Source organism: Melanostigma gelatinosum (assembly GCF_949748355.1).
Source record: "Melanostigma gelatinosum genome assembly, chromosome: 17".
NCBI classification, from domain to species: Eukaryota; Metazoa; Chordata; class Actinopteri; order Perciformes; family Zoarcidae; genus Melanostigma; species Melanostigma gelatinosum.
The window spans coordinates 2618197-2642520 of NC_136650.1; the positions used below are offsets into that span (position 1 = coordinate 2618197).

Sequence of the window (24324 nt, forward strand, 5' to 3'; positions counted from 1 at the left end):
CTAGCTGCGCGTTCTCAGGAGAGCACGGAGCACGGAGAGCACGAGCAGGAAAAGCATATATTTTGCGCAGATATCATATTTTACACATATTACTGGGTACATTCCATTGTTCAAACACACAAATATTGACAATTTGTAGAATTCATTATTATATTATTATTATATTCATTATTCTTTTTTTTTTGTGTGGCTCAAGGTGGGGCCAAGAATGAACTTGTGAGCACTTGTGAAAGAAATGTTGACATACAATACAAAAAACTCAATACATCCCAAAACACTTGACAATAAAGCAAGTTATATAATGGACCATTTAATAATGAAGTTCCATGAAATAACATTACATAAGGTACATGTCTGACACGCAGCAGTATTATAAATCAGTTATTCTTGACATTGTACATTCATTCTGAACAGTTAATACTGTTTTCTCTTGCAAAGTTGTAGACCAGGCGTTAGAATGACTTTATTAATATGCTGAATATGAAGTAATCAAGTGCAAACACGCAGCAGTTTGGCAAACCCACTTTTCAAAAATGAAATCCCAGCACAGATTTACAAAACAAAGTATCGACACAATACTGATTGAATCATCAGTTCAAGTCATTCTGGTTCAGCTTTGCTTCTGCATGTAGTAGCCGATGTAAATGTGTGAAGTCAAATGAGAGAAACACACATTTTAAAATAATCCATTTGCCTTCTGTTAGGTTACAACAAATATGACGTTTTACCACTTATCACATTTTAGAATCAAATTTCACAGCATAAGTTAAATCAAATTAGTATTAGACCATATCATAAGATGTGAGCGTCGGGGGATTCAGTTGGCTGTAATCTTCAGCCACACTGCAAGATGCCACCAGATCCTACACACTGGTCCCTTACATAGGTCAACATGATGTTTCATCCATACACAAACCGAAATGTAATAACAACTGGTGGTTTTAAGGGGAAAGACATGATGGTAAAGTTCAGAAAGGATGTTGTTATCAATCTTCAGGTAGAAACACTGAATAAACATGGATAACCTGAGGACAATGAACACTCTACAACAAAGCATTGCTCATTAGTGTCAAACATTACCTTTTAAGTCATACAGCTTGAATCTACCTCAACAATTAAAAAAATATATTTGTCACTCCAAATCATTTTATAATCTATTTCAATGTATCCGTAAATATATGGCATCCACCTCTTGGAGTTTATTAGGATTATTAGTGGGATCATTTCTGGCGAACCAAACCATTTCAGGACTCATAGGCACTTCACTTATCAAACATTTGGCTATTTCCCTTGGCATAACAGACAGAGAAAGAGAGAGAGAGAGAGCGAGAGAGAGAGAGACAGAATAAGAGAGAGAGAGACAGAATAAGAGAGAGAGAGACAGAATAAGAGAGAGAGAGAGAGAGAGAGAGAGAGAGAGAGAGTAAGAGAGAGAGAGAGAGAGAGAGAGGGACAGAATAAGAGAGAGAGCGATAGCGAGAGAGAGAGAGAGAGTGAGAGAGAGAGAGAGAGAGAGAGAGATAGAGAGAGAGTAAGAGAGAGAGAGAGAGAGAGAGAGAGAGAGACAGAATAAGAGAGAGAGAGAGAGAGAGAGAGAGAGAGAGAGAGAGAGAGAGAGAGAGAGAGAGAGAGAGAGAGAGAGAGAGGGACAGAATAAGAGAGAGAGAGAGACAGAATAAGAGAGAGAGAGAGAGAGAGAGGGGGGACAGAATAAATGAGAGAGAGATAGAGAGAGTAAGAGAGAGAGAGAGCGAGAGAGAGAGAGAGAGAGAGAAAGCGCGCAGTGTTGGCTAAGCAAGCTAGAGAGTGAATGAAGAGTGGGGCCAGCATTAGTGAGAACAAAGCCGTGAATGAGAAGAATAAAACATTAGTTTGTGATTGTTCCACAGCAGTTACGTCCTTTTAAATGAATGCAGCCCAGAGCACACTTGCTCCTGCTGTGGCCTGTCTGTGTCTCCGCTCGGTTACTGAGTCCAACATAGCAGCACACAGCAGAGACTGACGGGGGAAACACATAGAAGCATACAAAAACACAAAGCGATGTAACAACACCTTCTCCACCACTTGTACGCTTAAGAGTGCCACATAGCTAGAGCCTCGGTACTCCGAGGGGTGTGACAAAGCACTGGAATGAGAACGGACTGCCAACCCTTCTCATTGGCTGGATAACACCAGATGTTCTTAGCTTAAAGTAAATACAGGCAGAGGGCAGGGTTACTGCAGATACAAACACCAGCGGTCACGTCACATGTGATGACTGAGAGGGAATATCTTTGTATCATTCCATACATTCGTTTTTTAGGAAAGTGTTGCATATTATATCTTTAAATAAAAATACATGTCTTGTGATAGAAGATGAGACCAGCACCTTTTTATTCCATTTGTAGGGTTTATCAAGACGATGCTTATACAGGTCTTACTTTATTGTATTATTATACTGCGATATGTAATTTTTCTAGTTTTGACCATCATTATTTACAAAGTTGATTGCTGAAATTTGGGATCATCACTAAAAAGTAGTTGGATCAGGGAACACAAGACATGAGATGAACAGACAGCTGCAAACAAACCCTCACGTTAGCCAGACTTATTTGGAAGAGAAGGCAAAGGTGAACAGTGACATGCAGGCCTGCAGAAAGTGCGCTGAACAAGGACACGGTTCAGAATCCAAACCCAGGAAGAGTTCCCATAAAACCAGTGGAATAACAAACTGGAGCACCGCTTTGAACAGGAGGCACATTTGTCCACCACTGAAGCCAAACACAAGTTGACACCATGTCAACACAAAACTTTGACTTTTCTTCACCCTGCTGTTGGTTTCATGCAATTTGGTTCACGCTTCAGCGTGTGGAGCAACAGACCTGAAGAAGAGTGAATGGAGGTCAGTGCTCTCTGCAGGACGGCTCACTCTGCTTATTGCTGTCAGGTAGAGACTCAGGAGTGTGGCCCATGTACCTGCCAACCCTTCCTGCTCTTGCTAACTGCAGTGTCCGGGCGGTGCTGTGTCAATCAGTGTCAGCAACTCCATTTCACGTCCCTTCCAGCTCGTCTACCTCTGTCAGAGTGTTTTTTGATTCCCCTCTAATGTCCTCTGATCCCTCATCATAAGCCATCACCATGATCCTCACTCCTCATCAGTCACCTGCTTGCTCCTGACTATCATAGACTAACACTTCTGTGATGCTGCTTGATGAAGCTCTCCTGCTGTTCTTTGGTAACCCCTCCCTTCTCCTGCGGGGGCTCCTTGGTCACTTCCTCCCTGCTGACTGGCTCCTGGTTAGGCTTCCTGCCGCGGTCCCACTCCTCACCAAGAACACTCCCAGCGTCGCTCATGTCTCCCAGGTGTTCCACCGAGTCACACTTCTGCAGGTCAGAGGCGATGGTCTGCAGGCTGATGACTGACATGCAGTCTGAGCCGGCCTGCTCTGCCTCCAGCCGCTCCCTCTGGCCCCAGCCACTCTCTCTGTGCCTCTCCACCCACAGCCTGGTTTTCTCTCCGTCCGCCCAGTTGCTCTCTACTACGCTGACTCCCGCACAGCTACCCCCGATGCGAATCCCAACGGTGGCTCTGACTTCAGCCTCAGCACCTACAGGGGAGCTCCGCCCCCCGCAGACTGCAGGACGCCCCCTGCTGGCCCTTATTCGCCCCCTCTGTGCGTGGATCTGCTCGCTGATCTGCTCCAGGTTCCGCAGGGCCACAGAGTAACGTGTCTTTACCTTCGCCACCCGCTCCTCCAGCTGTACTACTCTAGCCTTATGTTCCTGAAAAAAGTGAATAGACACATGTCACTCGACAGTCATTAATATTTGTATCTAATTGTATTTTGGTTTTACCAATCAAGTAAAGGGAACATGACTTACAGAAAACTGTACAGTCAAATCATTGACGTCAGTCACTGGCTTTAACATCCCATTGTTTACATCCAACTATCTTCACCATTAAACTTCCTTTTTCAAGTTTTTGATTTTTTTTTTTAAAGCTGCATGAATTGATCTGTGGCCACTTGGGGCAATGTTACAAGCAACAAGCATTGGCATCACTTTATAAAGTTGCTATGGTGAACATGTTAGCATATCCACAAACACCATAAATCAAATATAAGTAAGGATCCTATGATATGACAGAGGCAGTCTCAAGCTTACAGCTTTACTTAAAAACATGATCAGACAGGTTGGTGTCAGGAAACAACTGCTAATGACAGCAGGTTGCATCAATCACAGGCCTACGCGGCTTGTAAGCTACAACTGAAGATATCAACAGTAGCACGAAACATTCAAAGATCCACAAAATCAGAAATCAACTCTGTTTCCCACTCAACCCCTTCAATTTGTTCAAATCTCTCAACAAAGTGGGAGATTGTCAAAATTCCCATGAAAGTCACAGAAAGTTGAATTCTTTGATCAGCAGTTTGCACTGTCCCAGATCCACAAATGTCTGCATGCAAGGTAAATCCCGTCCATTACCACAAACACATTCTGCTGACTCTGCATTAACATGGCAGCTGAAACTGAAGGTGAAGTACATCAGCGAAAAAGCTGCTACATCATGTAGAGTATCATGCAGAGGACATCATCAGCTTGTGGAGTACAGTATGAACACATGGTGTGTATTAGCTATGATGTAAGAAAGGATTGCTGCTGGTACAAACCTCCAGAATGTGATTGAATTGAGCCTTGAGTTCAAAGTACGGCTTGGATTTGAGGATGACCTTCTTTAGGGCTTTCTGGAGGGTCTGGACTCGAGCCTCGGCCTCCTGGCAGAGCTGTGTGACTCGCTGGTGCTCCCGCTCACTGCGGAGGCGCTCCTCTTCCGCCTCGTTCACCTGACCAGTACAGGAAGAATGACTGAGAGGAACACGGCATAACCACACAACCACACAGGAGCTTCTGTGAACCCCACCTTTACCACTGTTAGTAACGGGTAAATGGACTGTACTTGTACAGTGCTTTTCTCGTCTTCCGACCACTCAAAGCTCTTTAACACTAACCCTTTCTAACCCGAACAACAATGAATCGTTAAAACAGAGTATATATGCACATTATCTCAATTTGGGGTTAAGTGTCCTGCCCAAGGACTCATTGACATGGACCACTGAGCCACAGTCGCCCTTTCCTTTGCACGTTGGTTATATCGTCCAGAGCAGTGATTCTTAACCATGGGGCCCATGATTGGGCCGCGAGCGTCACCTAGAGGGCCGCAAAAAACTTTCAGTTTTGTACCTGTGGGCCGCGAGGGCCGCGGGACCGCATAGGTTATCAATTGAAGACACCAGAGATATTACTGTTATCCATGAGACGCTCAGTTACAATATAGCTTCCCACCACCTGGTGGCGGTAATGCGTCAGTCAGTTGTTTAACAAACTGCAATAAGCAGAAGAAGACACTCAGCTAGCCGCTAGCCTGTAGCGAAAGTTATGGATAAGTTATTAAAAAGAAAAAATGAAGACGACAGTGGTGCCATACCCCCCCCCCCCCAAAGTCTAAATGTGTGTGCAAGTACAACCCTGACTTTCTTAAGTACGGCTTTGTGAACGGAGGCAACGAGGCAGTGTGTGGAATGTGGGCTAATGCTATCAAACGAAGCATTTGTCTAATGCTATCAAACGAAGCACTGAAGTCTTCAAAAATAAAGCGACACGTAGCGACGAAACATCCAACGCTCGTGGGAAAGTCTGTTGGGCTTCTTGTTGTGTATGCAGGTTTACATACACATGATAATAAATGTCTTTGTGATCATCACATTGTATCATCTCATTTATTTAACAAGGGTTTTGCCTGTTCAACTCCGTGAGGACACCGGCATCCTCGATCCCCTCCCCTTCCATTCCTACGGCTTGTTTGCGCAAATACGTCACAAAACATGTCCGTGTTTGGTATCCCAGCATGCCCAAAATCCTCATCTTTGCAAAGAAATCATTGATTTTCTTTCATTTCTTATGGTTTCCCCACAAAAGGAGCCCACACACACACTGTCCAAAGTCGCCATAACCGCTGCAAGTCGTATCTTGCAGCATTTCGACAGAAAAAGACACATTACAGACCCGACAACGTGCTAGCGGATGTTACCATGGAGCTACTGCCTTCAGAAAACGCTAGTACTTATACTACAAACCTTATCCTCCTCTTCCATAAGCCGTCAACCAACGTTTGCGTAACTGAGCTATTCTCATGCTCGATCGTGTGCTCGGTCGCAGCCATTAAGCACAGCAAGTCCGCTACTCACACACCATGTCTTCGACCATATATACATAGTTTTTGCAGTTTGCAAAGGCTAAAAATAAAAGGGAAATAATATAATATCAAAATATAAAGGGAGAAACACCTTTAGTGTGTCAGAATATCATTTGGTTACCATGTGTCCATTTGGGTCTCCAAATGTCCTTTTAGAGCTCCGCCTGGATCTCTTCATGAAGAAACTCTGTAGAATGGTCATACTTTGTCCAATCTTCAAATGTGAGGCAGTTGTTCACTGATAGTGTAGTTACAGCCCTACACTGTCCTTTACCTGTACAGATACAGCCACCGGCAGTTATTTATACTGAAAGATACTTTTTTATTTTATGCAGACAAAAATCTTCAATTTTTACTGACTCCAAAGGCCCACTGCTCTGTTTCTGTATGACCTACAGGTTGTCTGACACTTTTGATGCATATAGTCAGAGTGGTTCAGAAGCTACAGCCATTTTAATTTGGGTTTGTCATTTTAGGCGGTTTTGCTCCAAAATAGGGGTGGAGTTGTACAGGTAACAATATAGTTATTGAATACAAGTCAAACCAAGAGTGAGATCAATTTGTTAAACTAAGTGTTAATATTTGAATGGGCCCCGGGACACTTTGTACTTGAAAAGTTGGGCCCCGAGGTCAAAAAGGTTAAGAACCCCTGGTCCAGAGGGCATGTGTCCTCCTGAATGTACTGACTACGGTTACAGCTCTTTAATATGACGAGGTAGCTAGCTGTCAGGAACTGTCCTCCATGTTACACTTCATCGGGATTTTATGAATGATCTTATGAAAGATGGAGACTCTACAGTTGGTATTGTTGGCATCTCCTCCACCATGTATTTCCCTCGCAGTGACAGCCGAAAGCCGCTGCTGTTCCGGAGCTGTAGCACCGCCATCGTTCTCCTCGATGCTCCTCACCACCCTGCTGTGCAGATGAACGTGCTTCTTCAAATTTGAAGTTAAGTTCTTCGCAGCTGACAGATGCTGATCCCCCTGGCACAAATCGCATTGAACTGTGTAATATGGAGAATATCTCAAATCAGGATATTTGTTTTTACCAGATACCTGGATATTGACATTGAGACAATATTGTAGGGTTAAAAAAATAATTCCAAATGAGTTTGTTTTTTAAAATAAATAATCAATGTGGATTTCCCTGTGATGTTCTTGTAACGTAATGCTTATCTGAAAATGTAGCTAAATAACTGATTACTTGAATTGCAAACTAATGTAAACATGCCACTCTGCCAGAAACATCTCTAAATGTACAGGAGGTCGCAGCTTTAAGAGATATTTGAATTACATCTTCGTTCTGAGAGTAAATGAGTTAAAATCCCCCAGATATTGGACTCGGAAAAAACAATGAGTGATCATCCTTCAATCTTCGATATACGGTCTGATCGCCAAATGCATTACGCCCAACACTGCTCATCAGAGAAATGTACTGAACACAGCCATGTTCTATCAATAAATGTAGGTACTATTGGGACATTTTTTTAGATATTAAATTAGGAAAGTGACAATAAAATTTGTTAAATAAATTCCAAAATCAAACAGGAAACAGAAGAAAATGTTTTTAGAAAAGAAAAGGAATGTTTGTCCGATCAGGATTCACTTTGATTATCAGCACTGATAAGAATCGGTTCAGTAAGTCAATGAGCAAAGACCAGAGCGGCTTCGTTAAGTCAAGGCAGGAATGGACTGAAGAAGGGAAATATAGACTGAACATTTCTTTAATGTGACTGAAAAAAGGCTCGGCACGATTATTAAAGAACAATCTGGATTCATGCAGGGAGACATCATTATTAATGTCAGATTAGCACTAGATTCATCTGACTATAGTGACCTCATCACTAAGGAGAGTTTCATTTTATTCATTATTTTCTAGAAGGTTTTTGATAGTTTCTTTTTGTTTTTCTTGCAGACCTTGTACACTGGATGTAACAGCTCAGTGAAGCCTGATCTCACTATTTCTATACCCAGAGCGGAATAATTACACAGTTTAACCAACACAGTGTGAAATAAAGTGTTGTCGGACAATATTCAGTAGAAATGTGCAATCGTGAGACCAGCGTTTACGTACTGTAGTCGCTGAACTGATCATGAACAATGTGAACAGCACACATGGAATCAGGCGGAGGAGAGATCGTAACGTTGGCTGTGACAGCTAACGCACGGAGATCACATCCAATTACATTGTGCTGCGTTCATGCTCAGTAAAGATTGGTATTGGACAAAGTCCAAAATTTAACAACAACAAAATGATTTTGATATCCAATTCAATAATGTAACAATGTTAAACAAGTATTAGTTCATAAGCATTCAGTGAACTCGAGCTCCCATTAAGCTTTCGACTGTAATACATCATCGATGCTGTTCTCTGTACTGCTGCTGTTAAAGTTCTCTCTGCAGAGCCGTGGTCACTGGATCTGCCTCTGTTGTTGGAGATGTTAGTGACTCAAAGGTTCCAAATATCAAATAAACAATGCCATACAAAGCTATACCATCCCTGTCTAGATACATTGAGTGAACAACATGACATGTTGTTGTTGGGCTAAATGTTTAGAAATCTGTAGTCTTTTATTTATTATCACTTTCCTCTTTCCAGGTAAACCTGAAGATAAAGGTCTCACACATTGCCCTCCTTTTTGCCCGTATAGAATGCATCAAAACCAGGAGAAGCCTGGGTGTGTACCTTAGCGGTGGCGTGGTTCAGCATCTCCTGCCAGGTTGGGTCCATGGTGTTCCTGTCAGCCAAGAGGCCCTGCTCTGCCACATACACCATCTCTCTGGCAGCAGTGTGCATGGACACGGCCCTCTCATATCTCAGAGCTGCCTTCTGGGTCTCCTGTTGGGCCTGGGGAGCAGACGGCAGCAGCTTCATCAACTTTCATCTACTGCAACAATGAAAAGGAGCATTCATTTAAAGGATACCTCCCAGAGCTGCTACCAAATTAAACATATCTTATGTGTATTCATTTTGTGTTCTCTGTAATATTGTGAAATTGTAATATTATGTAAGTGGAGGTTTCAAATAAGCCCCGTGGGCTTTCTGCCTCATCCTGCACTGTGATATTATTGATCTTTAAATTGTGTTACAAAATACAACTAAACCAAACTTCATAAAAAATGTATCGAGAAATACCAATTTCTTTCTTTAAATATAGAATTTGAATTGACCACTATAATTGTCATGACTGTGGACGCGTCCTGACGCAGCTCAAAGCGCTTCACTGATTGCATTTCTCTGGTTAAACTCTCTGAGATGTATCCCAGTGAAGAGTCCATATGGGACTGATTGGTATTGCTTTCTGCCTCTCTTGTTCATATTTTTGTAACTACATTTTGTAAACTCAAGATATTTGTGGAAGGCTGATAACTGGGTTCTCTGATGCCGTTCGGTATCTCATGGGGGAAAAACCACATAAGCTGAGCCTGGTGTACGGATATGACCTTTGTAGCACTACAAGCACACTGGTTCATTTACTGGCATGGAAAAGCCTTCGATCCCTGAGTCACACTCTGCGCTGAAGCAATGCAGCATCTCAAAGCTTCAATTAGAGAAGCTCAGGTGTGGGCTTTGTGGATCTTCTGTATTCTATTACAACCCCACATTCATGCCCACTTCAGGCCATGAAAGGTCAGCTGTGTGCGGGTCAGAAAAGAGGGTTTCAACTTCTCTCTCGATTCAGAATTTGAATTTAGGCGACTTGAAGAAAGCTGTTTGCTTCTGAATTCATAATCCCTACAAAACAAATAGTGGACATTTCAGAGAGGGGGATTCAAAATCAATCAATAGATATATGTGGTTTGTAAAGTAAAACGTTTCAATGCTATAAGTTCTGTGCTATTGAATAACAATGCTAAGATTAGATAGATAGGTACTTCATGTACAGCAGCATTTCTCAGTACAGGTAAAGCAAAGCAATACAAATAACAGAGTAAAAATTATGAAATATAAAAATGCACAATATATACAACAACATAGAATAATATTAAATTAAATGAACCAAACAATAGTGCAACGATAGCTAAGTTTAGTTGACTTAATTAGCTTGTTTTTATTAACCCCGTAGTGTATTTGTGAATTGAGATTATTATTGTTTTATTACCAATGAAGTCAACTTTTTTATTTGTGAGAGAAAGATTGTGATATTTCTCCTGTCAAAAGTTATGGAATCTCATCTATCATATGGAAATGTGCTCTAGGCCCTCAAGAGCTCAACGTCACTGGCTTTGTCCTGATTAAAGGACACATCCCACACGCAGCTCAGCGGCTCGAAGGCCGGTGTTAGTTTGGGGGAATAGTGACAGTCAAGGTTACTGTGATCACATGGGAATGTCTGATCCACGTCTGCATGAGAGACCAGCAGGAAGGCTGGTGAAGGACACCAGGAAATATCAGAAGAATAACTGCATCACTGTTGGTGATCATGCCTTTCATCGTATGGAGTCTTTACATGATAGGCAAACATGTAGTGATTTAAGTAAGAACAAAGCAAAGGCTATTGAAATCTGCATATGAACATCATTGATGTGACACTAAAGACCTTTTCCTCATTTTATAATTTGCATTTTCATAACTGACAGTGGTAAACAGTTCAGATTGATGATCTATTATTTGCTTTATTGCTTTCGATTAGACCTCTGCTCTTCGTTCAATTACAGATGCAGATGAGTCCTCAGCATGTTGATTAATCCTGACTACTCAGGCCCCAGTCCTTCAAAGGTTAAAAGCTTTACATAATCAATCATTCTCCATTACAGACGAATCATTCAGTATCAGCTGTGGTTTACCGACATCAAAGAAACGACTTATTACTATTATCCAGTACGACTGTGTATTCTCACAGCTCTCCATGGACCGTGGCTCTGCCTGACGCTCTCTGCTGCTATTAATACTATGATTATTATTGGTCACATTTCCATTTCTATGACTGTTAATATTACTGCTTTTATTCTGCTATTATTAGTGCTACTTCTACTAATGTTACTTCATTATATTTATCATTTCTTTGCTATGGATTTACTGTTTTGTTGTTCATTCTGTTCACACGACATCGATCACACGTCTGTCCTCCCTGAGAGAGGGTCCTCCTCTGTTGCTCTCCCTGAGGTCTGTCCTCCCTGAGAGGGTCCTCCTCTGTTGCTCTCCCTGAGGTCTGTCCTCCCTGAGAGGGTCCTCCTCTGTTGCTCTCCCTGAGGTCTGTCCTCCCTGAGAGGGTCCTCCTCTGTTGCTCTCCCTGAGGTCTGTCCTCCCTGAGAGAGGGTCCTCCTCTGTTGCTCTCCCTGAGGTCTGTCCTCCCTGAGATAGGGTCCTCCTCTGTTGCTCTCCCTGAGGTTCGTTTTTGGGGGTTTTATTTGGGGGAGTTTTTCCTTTCCAGATGTGAGGGTCCTGGGACAGAGGATGTTGTATTTTGTAAAGATTGTAAAGCCCTGGGAGGCAAATTTGTGATATTTGGCTGTACAAATAAAATAACATTGTTTTGTATCGATTGTGTGCTTTCTAACTACTTTGCTTGATGCTGCCCTACTCCCCTGACCTATTTATCCTGCTCAGCTGTTGACAGCCTGCTTTGCTTTGTTCGGTTCCAACAGAACACCAGCACATTAACAGTGATGTTGATCAATGCGAATTGTCCCACAGAATAAATAAATGAAACAAATCATGAACACACGTTTGTCACGTGTCCAACATTACTGAACATACAACATTGGATGGTGGCAATGTGTCTCCTATGAATCCCTTAAAGGGGACCTAATATGCTTCTCCTTATTTCACTTCACGTAACTTTGACCTCACGGTACAATGTCAGATGTTCATATTAAATGTGGCCAAACTATCAGATGATGAAATAAAGATCAGAAACATCAGGCTTCAGACTGGCTTCTGACCGTTGTGAACACTCACAACGCTGACATCAGTTCCTGCTGATTTCTTTAAATCAGGGCTCTCAAACTCATTTTCACTCCGGGCCACATCAGCATCATGGTCGCCCGCAAAGGGCCGGTTGTAAATGTAACTACTCGTAACATATTGATAACTCTCTGCATTCACAGTTTAAAGTAGTCTTCAATGTGCTCACAATACATTTCCATGTTAAATGTACAGTAAGCAGCCAAACAGCTGCTTCTATGACTGTGTTTAAGTATCTCATAATTTTGACTGTCAATCTCATAATTTTGACTTTCTATCTCAGAATTATGACTTTGTATCATAGTTATGACTTTGTATCGAATAACTTCGACTTTCTATCTCATAATTTCGACAATAGGGATATTTTTATTATTATTAGTCTAACTTAAAAAAATAAAAATAAAAATAAAATAATAATAATTTAACTTTTTTTTTTGCTGGCGGATTCGCGGGCCACATAAAATGACGTGGCGGGCCGAATTCGGCCCGCGGGCCGGGAGTTTGGGACCCCTGCTTTAAATGGTCATCTGCTCCAGGAACAGTGCGCCCAAAAAATTGCAGGTAATATTATATTACTGAGATGAATACAGTTTTGGTGCAGACAACAAGCGTTAACAATGTAGCTATTTAGGGAGCTAACAGTTGCACATAGCAATACAGCTGTGCACCAAGCAGCCTGAAGCCTTTATTTCATCCACTCATGAATCACCCCTGATGAATCATGGTGCCGGCAGAGATAGTGGATACACGGTTCAAATAGTGAGCTTAAAGTTACTGTGAGGACCTTTAACTGGTTATCAAACAGTCTCAATGAATCCTGATCCTCTATCAGAGCTCCATCAGTAGAGAGACCGTCGGAGAGAAGATGGTCTATTTCTATAGTTATTCTTAAAGCTTGTCATCGGTGCCACCGGGTCAAAGTCAAAGACGGTAGAATGTAAAGGAAACATTCAGTAAGTTGAAAATATTTCATTATAACTAATAGTGTACAAATGTAAAAGATCCACCGTAACATTTGACTGTAACGACATCAAATTTTGATACTTGTTCTAATTTATATACAAAAATGCTGAATATCACAGATAATATCAGTAATAAACAGTAAACTTCTTCCTCCTTCAAACTTTAGCATTAGTCCTAAAACACAGGAAAACATGTGTAAACATCATATTTTGACCTGATGACTCTTCTCGACATTGGTTTCCACATCCTGCCAGGTACAAAGAGGAGCTCACACAACCCCGTCCCAGAGGCCCTGAGTGCACAGACCAGGAGTTGCCAGCAGGATGAGCAAACTCCTGGAGCATCGGACCAACAACACACGCCAGGAAGACGACCCTGAGGTGTATTTTACGGTGACAGACTTACCACTGTGGTGTAGAACAGTGATTCTCAACTGGTGGGTCCGCAACCCAATTTTGGGTGCGGTGTGAATCACATCACGTGATGCAGCTCAGCCAATCAAATATGAGTATTCTGACAAGTTTCCTGACTCAGTGAGATGTTCAGACACCGTGACACACGGGGAGAGACGAGGATACAGACAGCAGAGCAGGACTGTTGAGCTGTGGGATGTGAAAGTCAAATCATAGGATGATTTCCAAAAGAGAGAAATGACCAGAGAGACCAGAGTCATTAGACTCTGACTGGACAGACTCATAGAGGTGAATTCTTCAAACACTAATTTCTCTTTTTAGTCGATGATAAAAATATTATATTGTGGCTTTTTCACTTCACACTAAATGAACTGAATTTAAAGCTGCAGGGCAATTCAGTGAAAATAATTTTTCTAAATTGAATTTTGTTCCGTAATTCATTTTTTAATCAAGCCGTTATTTTACTTGAAATGAGAAGAACATGTATTCATGTATTTCTATGTGTTATTTATAATCATCCAGTTAAATTTGAAAAATGAGAAAAATAATTGTTAAAATACAATTGATGTACTTTCTTTATTTGATTTGACAGTTGACTACACAGAGACGTTACTACTGTCGTGTTTAGAAATAAACGTGAGAACAGACTGCTCTTAACTCAACTCTTTATTCCAAGCTGCTCCGGTACATTAACGTTACCCCCACAGTCCAGACCCCTTCCCAGGTTGCCCTGCTTCGCCCCCATTCCCCTGGGTCCTAAGTCCCCCCACGTACAGCTTCCCATAACATCTATGTGACAACAAGTATTTATAACAAATACCACAACTACCACTAGACTTCTTGAATATAGATATACCCAAATTAAATATATATATATATAATTTGGGTCCCGGCTTGTCATTAAGGGGTGATGGTGGGTCCCGCAGCCAGACCAGTTGAAGACCTGGTGTAGAAGGTACCTGCACGTCTGAAAGAGAGAGAAGACTTCAGTACAGAAAAGAATCCCTGTTTGTGCTCTGTTGCCTTTTCTGTGTTGCATACATTCTGCTGGATCCAGTGAAAAACATTTGTAAATGCAGAAAGTAATTACTTCTGTCCTGTGAGTCCCAGGGAACAGGATACTACCTCAGATATCTCTTCTACAATATCAGTATGAATCAGCGTCGGAAATACACGAGGGCAAAAATGCTACCTAAGAAATATCATTTTGCCCCCGATATCACTAGGAGAGGGGCAAAAAATGCCCCCGAACTTTCGAAACAAATAAAAAAACGGAGCGCTTCATCAGACCTGAGACTGCGGTCAACTCAGCAGACACTTGCATGTTAGTGCACCTCTATGCGGACATTCACGGTAAACTCATTCAAACGGCGCAGATCGGGAGCGAGCGAAGGACTTTGAAAGTTAACGGAAAGATTAACGTGAGACAACATCCGGTTTCTTCAGACGAAACATCCGGTTTTCAGAATACCAACAAAGTATAAATATTGCATCATGGAAATTAGATTAAATGAATTATATTCACATTAAGTATAAAACATGCTGCCTGCATCTCGTGAGTTGAAGGGAAAATACACCTAAAAGTGTCTTTATTCTTTGATATGAGGGTTGCTGGAAATGAATAATAACTGACTGACAGTCAATTAAGATATTTTACTCAGTAAAAACTCTGAACTGAATTTGTACCTTCAAATGGCACATTTTTTTCATTTTTAAGGTGCTATAAAAATGTTTTTCTCAAAAATTCCACACAATGACTGATGTATATGTAATTAAGGCATCGATGACTTAAAAATTGTTAATAGTTGTTTAAAAAATGTAATAACAATAAATAACCACAAATAAATAATAATAAAATTGAATGATTGTCTGATTTATGTTTGTTTTTTGTTTAAAAAAATCTAAGAAAACACTTTGAATCTGTAGACTACTGCCTAATCGTCTTATTGCCATTTGATGACAATTGCTCATATATTGTAAGCCTAAATAAGTATATTTATTATTTTGAACAAAGGTTAAATATTATTTCACAAGTTTCAAAAAATGCCCCCAATTTTTTGAAACTGGCGGCAGTGGGGGCAAAAATTGCCCCCAAACAAATATGTAAATGTCCTACCCTGGTATGAATACACTGTGCACTTTCTCTTTTAAATACAACACTTTACTGGTTTATTTCTCTAAGTTGAGTCATGTATTGTTATGGAATAGGGGATGATCTGTTTGTACATATGGGTCAATGATTTGATGTTATGTTGGAACACAGAATGACTGAAGAACAAACCGCCACATGCTGCTCTGTGGATATTGTCGGTGTTGGTTCAGGGTCTGATGGTCAGTCGTGCATATTGGAGTGTTTGGCACTCGTGTAACATTCTTGTTACAACCTTATGTGGAGAAAATAAAACCAACGTTAGAAAATGGAAAATTCATTCAGGAAGCAACACAGACATCATTATTTGTGTAACATGATTCATAATCAAACAGATACCATATTTCATATAGTAATCACTTTATAACAGAATAGCAGCACATTTACAGACAAGTTGTAGAAAATACCAAAACAAGTTCACCTAGCTTCAACAATATATATATATATATGTGTATATATATATATATACACATATATATGTATATATATATATATATATGTATATATATATACACATATATATGTATATATATATATATGTATATATATATATACACATATATATACACATATATATGTATATATATATATATATATATATATATATATATATATATATATATATATATATATATATATATATATATATATATATATATATATATATATGTATATATATATATTAGTGACACTGTAAAATACATATTTATCTATTGATTCATTCAAAATAATGTTTCCAACATTGATAATTGGAAAATCCTTCAGTGTATTGAGAAAAAAATGATGCATGCACATCTACACAATAAAATGTCAAAGCATGAGGAATCAACTCTTGACTTTCTCCAACAGTTTGCTCCACTGAAGGAGGATGTGCTGTGAACATATATATATATATATATATATATATATATATATATATATATATATATATATATATATATGAATCATTTTCCTGGCTACACCTGCAGGACACTACGGCAGAGGGCAGAGTGAGTCCCACAAAACAAGACGGTGACAGAGTCACAAACTATGAATGACACATGTGAAAATGTTCTCGCTCGTCGAGCATCGTAGGAATGTAATGTACCCGAGCAAACAGCTCCAGCGGTGAAGAAAGACGTTATTCAGTCGGTGGACGACAGCAGATAACATCTTACTGACTAGCTACCTCTGTTGTTTCCTAGAGCACACCTTCTACACTTCAGGCAGCATTATTGTGCATTACCCACCGACACACCTATTAACAGTGGCATACATAGGAATACATGTACAGCTTGTGATTGAGACTAAATCCCCCGTTATGTCACACAATAAGCAGGTAATGAGCGTAACACTTACCAAGCACAGACCTGCTGTCATCTTCATGCTGTTCACTCTCCTTTCTGGATCGCAATCGGGCCTCCAGCATGTGTGGCTGAATATTCCCTTTGCCTTGTGCCGATGTATGAGGGGCATGTAATCAGTGCTGAGGTGCTGCCATGGCGACCTCACCATCACTGTGAGCTGCTCTGACCCGGCTTCTGGAACTTTGGCCAATGAGCCACCAGGGCTTGTTTCTGACAGAGGAGGAACTGAGGGTCTGCATGAGGAGCCACTTTAAGATAAATAAGAATGAATCATGCAAAGCTACTCTCGTGGAGTCCAAGAATGAAAATATGGAAATGGGGCCCAATAGATCACCTTCAACTTGTAGTAGAACTTGTAGTTTGTGCTGGTCTTTGTTCCCCTTTTGTGCCAGGGAAACAGAGAGAGAGAGAGAGAGGGATAGATGGATCTATATATGTAATGTGACATGACAAAATCGTTCCATGTCATGTACTAATGGTGGAGTAGAGGATGAGTTGAGGGGAAAAGAAGCTGCTCTGTAGTCTGGTGGTATGACAGCTGATTCTTCTGTAGCTCTGCATTCAGATCAGCACCTTGGACAGTGACTGGTCTGGTGCTGGTCTACAAGATCCACGTGGGAAGCAGCAAGATAATCTTGCTGCTTCCCACACTGAAAAAAAAGAGTTTTTGGCCCTGTAATTATTACCTCGATTATTTTTGTAAATTTTACAAGAAATTATCATTTCAGTGCTTTTACTTTAAAATATCACCTTTTACTTAATGTGTTACTTGGTATTTGTTTGTAATTATGTATCCTCATTTTACATTGTAAATTGTAAATTGTAAATAGTACATTGTAATCATTCACACCAAGTAATATCTACTAAACTACTGTATTGAATGCACTACTTGACACAACAAAGTAAAATGTACTTGGGTAATACGAGTAAAACCTGGCAACGTACTCGGGGTGACGTCAGAGGAGATTTTGCGCTCCTTTCTTCAATGAGACGACGGAACAGCAGAACCTGAAGGACGGCTGAGTTTCACCTGAGGAGAGGAACTTCATGGACGGGAGCCACTGGGGTAGGTTATATGTTTAATGAATGCTCTACGTTGCTCTTGAGCCTTCGGTCAAGTCGGTGTTTGAGTTGTGAATACTGAAGAGTAGCGAACTGGTCAGCTTAGCGTGCTAGCTAGTTAGGCTATCATGCTAGCTAACTTGGGCCAGCATTACAGACATGGCTCACTGCGCTACATTTTGTGGCTGTTTTTGGTCGCGACTTTACAGGGTTCTCTCTTGAAAAGTTGTTGGCCTGGGGACACGGTGCTCGACCGGCTGCGCTCCGTCGACGTGGGGGGAGGGGGGCTGAATTACTTCGGTTAAGTCAGCGGTTCCCAAACTTTTTAGGCCACGCACCCCCTTTTACATCCCGACCGGGTTCGCGCACCCCCCCCCCCTTAATAAAATTTAAAAAAAGAAGCAACAGAGCCTTTTAAGCCTTCATAGCCGCATAAGAATCGGACCAATGAGAGAACAGTTTGCTCGCGCGTGCATTTGTTTACAAGATTTAGTCCGCTGTTAAATGTTGCAGTGTGAACACAAACCGAACAAAGGAGCAACTGCAACAAAGCAAACGAACTGAAGGTGTGAAAACGCCCTGAAACACTGCAACAAAGTTTCAATAACTTTCAGTGACACAAGGCGTCACTTTTAAAGAGCAATACGGATGCGAGCACACACGCACAGGCTCAGAGGCAGATTATCACATTTAATTTACAATTAATGAGCGACTAATGCAGCCAGGATGTCTTCGGACAAAGCATCGATGCAGCGCGACACAGTGTTGTTGGACACCGGGATCATGTCCAACTTTTTTGCTTCTTTCTCCCCAATCATACATTCCACCATCTCTCTGGCAGCTGGCAAGCTCACGTCTTCAGTGATTGTGTGCGGTAGCCCCTTTCTCGCTATTCTGTAACCAGATATGAAGCCCGTAGTGCGTCATTTATAGACCCAACACATGAATGAGACTGCAGTTGTTTTTGGCTGTTTTGTAACTCCTCCAATTTCGATATAAACAATGTAAGGGGCTTTTGACTTGCACTGGCTGCTTGGTGTTCAGGTGGTGACGTAAATAAGAGCTTCAGACTGTTAGCCAGAACCTCACTGCACACCACGCACTGTGGCTTTGGGGAATCTGCGTTGCCAATCCAAGTGAAGCCCAGACACAGATACTTTTCATCATATTTCCTCTTTTTTTCCCAGTCTGATGCTCACTCTCGTTTCCTCTTTTTTCACCTTGACTCCGCGATGGGCCGATGTGCTCCCGATTTGTCTGTGCTATCCCTTCCTCCTTTTCGGTTTCCTCCGTCTCATCTTCCTCTGACTCTGGCTCGATTTCTTCTCCCGGTCTCTCCCCAACGCAGCTCTCCGTTCCCCTCGCCTCCGATTCCTCTCTCTCTCTCTGTCCCTCTCCTCTTTTACGACTGATAGCTTCAGATGTCCCACCTGACAGTTTTTAAATTAAAATTACATTTTTTTTAAATATTTAATATTATTACACCATCAGACCGCCATTACACTTTTCCTCTCGCGCACCCCCTAGAGGCAGCTCGCGCACCCCACTTTGGGAATCTCTGGGTTAAGTGAAGCCCACTTCTGCCACACAGGTGCTGTGCTGAGTCACACACACAGCGCGCTCTCTCTCACATCCTCAAGTGCAGCCGAGGTCGAATGAGGGAAATGTGACAAGACAGGGAGTCATAGCTGAGCAGTAACGAGCACACTTTGGTCGTGTGCTAAACGTAACAATATTTTGTCACTATCATATTCTGACATATTTTTACAGTAACTAATATTTCTGTCATCAGTTTTAAACTTGTCTCTTATGTCTCTATCCAATGTGGTGTCCTTGATGATGAAGGCTGTGGGCATGAAACAAGGTTCCAGTACTGTGTTGAGTTAGTGTCACATATCAACATGACCAGGCCCGCTGTGTATCTCAGTATTAACGTTATGGTGACTTGTTTATGTGGGGATAAAACATGCTATCGATATGAAGACTTAAGTCAAATTCAGATTTAATGTTGTGTGTTCATGTTTTAACATAATTCTCTATATATTTCACAGGATATTAAACGACGTTGACATCAGCAAGTTGACATCAGCAAGTTGACATCAGCAAGTTGACGCAAGGTAAAATCAACTTAGTAGTGTTATAGTTTAACTTGACATACATTTGAATTCTTAGAAAAACACCCTGATTCATTTTGAAGGCCGTAGTTTGTGTTGCTGCTCAATAGTACATTATACTGGCAGGACTACTGCATTAATTGTTTTAGCAAGTTACCTCATCTTGATCATGTTGTTTTTTATTGTCTTTTTTTCAGATCAATGAGGAGTTCAGAAGGATAACCACAGTTCATCTGGAGCGAACCTTTTTGTCGAAATTCGACAATTGCACCACCAACTTTCTGGAGATACTTGGGACAAAGGGCGGAGTTGCAGGAACCAAAGACCCATGCTGGATTCACCCAGCCTGGTAAAGTTTAGATATCATATACTAATATTATACAAAATTATGTTGGGCTCATATACACTGAGAATAGATACATAATGACTCATTTGAACACATTCAATATTTTTGTTAGATTCCCCCACTATTGTCCTTTTTTGAGAACGCATCAGACTCGAAGACATAAAAATGAACATTAGTAAATTTGAATTTCAAAGATGTCATTGAAGAGGACTATGCTCAACATGTCATGAAGATCCTTGTCATCCATGGGAATGCAACACAGAAAGGCTTCACTCCTGACAATGTGTTCGTCGTCATCGAGGGAAAAGAGGTTCTTGATGACTGTCAAAGTGTGGCAAAGGCTTCTGCTCATGGGCTTCATCTGTGTATCTAAGTGTTGTCAAGCAATACCCATCGTTTCTAATTAAAAGTGTTTGTTAAATGACTAAGCGTTTGTGTCCTTAAAGTTGTTATTGGCAGCACTGATTTAGAAATGTTTTGTCTGGCAATGCCAGCCAGATTATATATGTTGGTATTGGTGTGTGTCGGTCAGCAGTGACCTCTCACAGTTCACAAGTAAAGCTGCTGCAGTTTAAAAGAAGATGTTTCATGTTTTGTAGAAGCCTTATGTTAAGACAATTTTATTAAATAACAGTAGCCCAGTTTAGAAAATGCAACAGTCATATTTGAACAGTTGTGTAGAGAAGTAGTAGATAAAAGATATATTGTGTAAATATTACTTAATATTTCTCAACAGAAAAAGTAAAGAAAAGCTGGTTAAATATACATGAAACACCTAATTGATTTTTACTGGGGTTTGTAATTAGATCCAAAGGTAGCCTGAGTAAAGATTACTCTAACAGGCTAAGTACATTTTATGTCTAAGGGAGAAATTTGCAAGTAAAAGTTACTTGCATATTTTGGATAAAAACAAATTCTTACTAGTAAGTAAACTTAACTTGAGAATATCTGAGTAAAAATGACTCACAATTTCTGCGTGCAAATTGTTACCTAGCTTTTTTCAAGTAAATGTTACTTCTTTTTTTTCAGTGCACGTGGATCTTCAGACTGCAGGCGATCTATTGATGCTAGTCTTTTCTTTTTTAAATGAAATAAAAACAATGATGTGCTGACTAACGACCACTGTTCATTTTGGCAACTGACTTTGAGTTAGGCTTAGTCTTATTCTTTTGAAATTGTATAAAGGGTTTCATATTTTAGTCATTTGATTTCTCTGAGTTTAAGTCTAGTTTAGCTTAAAACCGACAGACAGTTAAGTCTTATTTTTAAGTGACGTCTTGTTTTTGGTCATTTATCTGTTGCTATCTTTGTTGTGTAGTTACAATTGAAATATGTGTCAGTTGTCTATCGCGAGGTTAGCGGTCACGCAGACAGGTGTATATCTATATCTAAATATACTGAGAGGTGGACCAAAGGTTACCAACGCCTCTCAATATAACATAATACAATTCAAAAGCAGCACAGCCTCCAGCCTCCTGTTAGAACTAACACCGGCCATCAGAACCTGCATGAAGGGATCATTGCAGAACTAGTTCACTGAGTGTGTGTCTCTCCTACTAATCCATGCGCACACACTAAATGTGCAGCTACAAAACGCACCTCTTTGGCGAGTCTGCGAGCTTCATAGTAGGGCCTTGCTTTCTCAATGCATGCACCGAGCTGGGAGCCCTGAGCATTGAGCGTCCTCGCTGAGTCAGTGAGGATCCTCCTGTAGCTGGACCTGGCATCCTGAAGGAAACACACCACCAATCACATCCAGTGAGCCCGAGCCTGCATGGACACTGTGAACGCTGAGAGTGTGATTACAGGACGAACGTCGGCACACAAACAACTTGCTCACATCCAGCTGCAGCTCGAGCTTGTTGATCTCGTCGCTGGCCTGGTTGAGCTGCTCCAGCTCCTCCTGGAAACACAATGTATATGAAAGCACAATCCGAACAGAGGGGCTGGAAACAAAGGCATGGCTGAGCGTTCAGTGCGGGGTAGCCAGAGATGCAGCGGTGCCAGTCTGTGAGAGGAGCGGAGAGGAGCGGACAGCCTGCACCGTGAACGCCACATGTTCATGTTTTATGCTTCACTTAGTAAATATGCCATCAGTAACGTTACTCATATAAAACGGGACGTTTTGTGTAAAAGAAGAAGCACACACCGTCACTGCTCTGCCTGGCTAACGTTCCGTCGCTAACAATGATCATTTGGTATCGTACCTGAATTCTTGGGTCCAACTCTTCCTCGTGTTTGCCGGCATCCTCTTCCCCTCTGGTTTCCCCCGGGTTCTCTGCTTCATCCTCGCATGGCGCTTTCGCCTCCTCTTCGTCCCCTCCTATCCGCTTCAACATGACGGTGCTCCACTCTCCGCCTTTCGCTTCTTCCCCCGGGGTCTCCTCCCGTGGAGCGGCCGGTTTGGGGAACCCCGAGCCGTTCGGGATTTCACGCGACGTCTCTGGCTCCATCGACGGCCTGTGGGTCCTTTGCCGTTTTTGCTGCGCTAGCCTCCCGGCCACTGAAAAACTGCTGAAACTCTAAAAACGATGAAGACTTAGTGTTCGAATGTGTCGCAGAGCCTGCGTTACAAACACTGGCGGACTAATGCTAGCCACTAGTAGCATGGCTGCTTTAGTCCGTGGACTGCATGACACCAGTGGCTCTGTGCGATAATCCTCCTTGCTCTTGCTCTGTTTTTATTATTTTACTAATTTTGTGATTTGTGAGCCTTCTGAGGGCTCTCGAACAGTGTTTGTCGCCATGGTGGCCATGCCTGCTTAGGTGCAGGGAAAGGAAGGCTCTCATTGACTGTGAGGAGAGTGCCATGTTCAGGTAACCTACCTTCTATCCGGGTTTATTCCTCTTTTTGTAGTTCAGGGTAAGGCCCAGCTGGCTCACATGACCAAGAGCGTAGTTTCTCTGACCGCCTGCTCCACAGTTGGGGAAAAGGTAAATCGTTCAGGTATGGTAAGATAGGAAATATTGGAAATATAAAACATATAAAAAGGTGTGAGACCAGTGAGAGACCTAATGGCATCACTTTTAATTGGTAAGCCTGTCCTCAAAAGGCAAACCTCAGGAACTGCCTGTGGTATGGTGGAATAGGCTCCTGAAAATAGACATCCTTGAGATCTTTTGACACAAACTACTGACCGGAGAACAGCAGCCATTCGGAATCTACAACCCCCACCCTCCTTCGAAACTCAAAAATACACTGAATAGCCTCAGGTGTACGAAAAACAAGCCAAATTGACATGCTATCAGTTTCCTCAACTGAAGACAGAAGGAAGGAATGCATGATGAGGTTAGGTTAGAGCACACGTGTTAAACTCGAGGCCCGCGGGCCGAATCCGGCCCGCCACGTCATTTTATGTGGCCCGCAAATCTGCCAGCAAAAACAAAAACTATTTTTTTTACTTTTTTTTGGGAAAAAGAATCAAAGGTTAGACTTGAAAATAAAAGTATCCCCATGGTCGAAATTATGAGATAGAAAGTTGAAGTTATGAGATAGCATGTTGTCTGTGTACCGACATTACAACGATCACAACAGGTGGACAGCAGAGGCAACAGCCCGTAAAGCGGTTTTCCAACGATTGAAAAAGATCCACAAATAATCCCAAAATGTCCACGAAGAGAAAAATTGATGCAAAGGGAAGAAAATGTAATGAAAGATGTGAAAGTGAACACATGTTTGTGCTTCAAGGAGAACGGGTCTGTCTGCTGTGTTATGAGGCGTGTCGGTGATGAAGGATACAATTCACGTCGGCATTTTGACACCAAACACGGAGCTAAATTTAGCCTCCAAG

The 24324-nt window shown here is 41.5% G+C and overlaps 1 protein-coding gene across 1 annotated transcript; it reads right to left on the minus strand.

Moving 5' to 3' along the window:
- Positions 1-3159: 3159 nt before the first annotated feature.
- On the minus strand, positions 3160-22986 carry sh3bp5lb (SH3-binding domain protein 5-like, b; the record flags this gene model as incomplete). Its single annotated transcript, XM_079288148.1, has 6 exons — positions 3160-3762; positions 4650-4823; positions 8919-9080; positions 22133-22261; positions 22374-22436; positions 22741-22986. The coding sequence occupies 6 exons, from the start codon at positions 22984-22986 to the stop codon at positions 3160-3162; spliced, it is 1377 nt and encodes a 458-aa protein (XP_079144274.1).
- Between the last annotated feature and the right edge of the window lie 1338 nt (positions 22987-24324).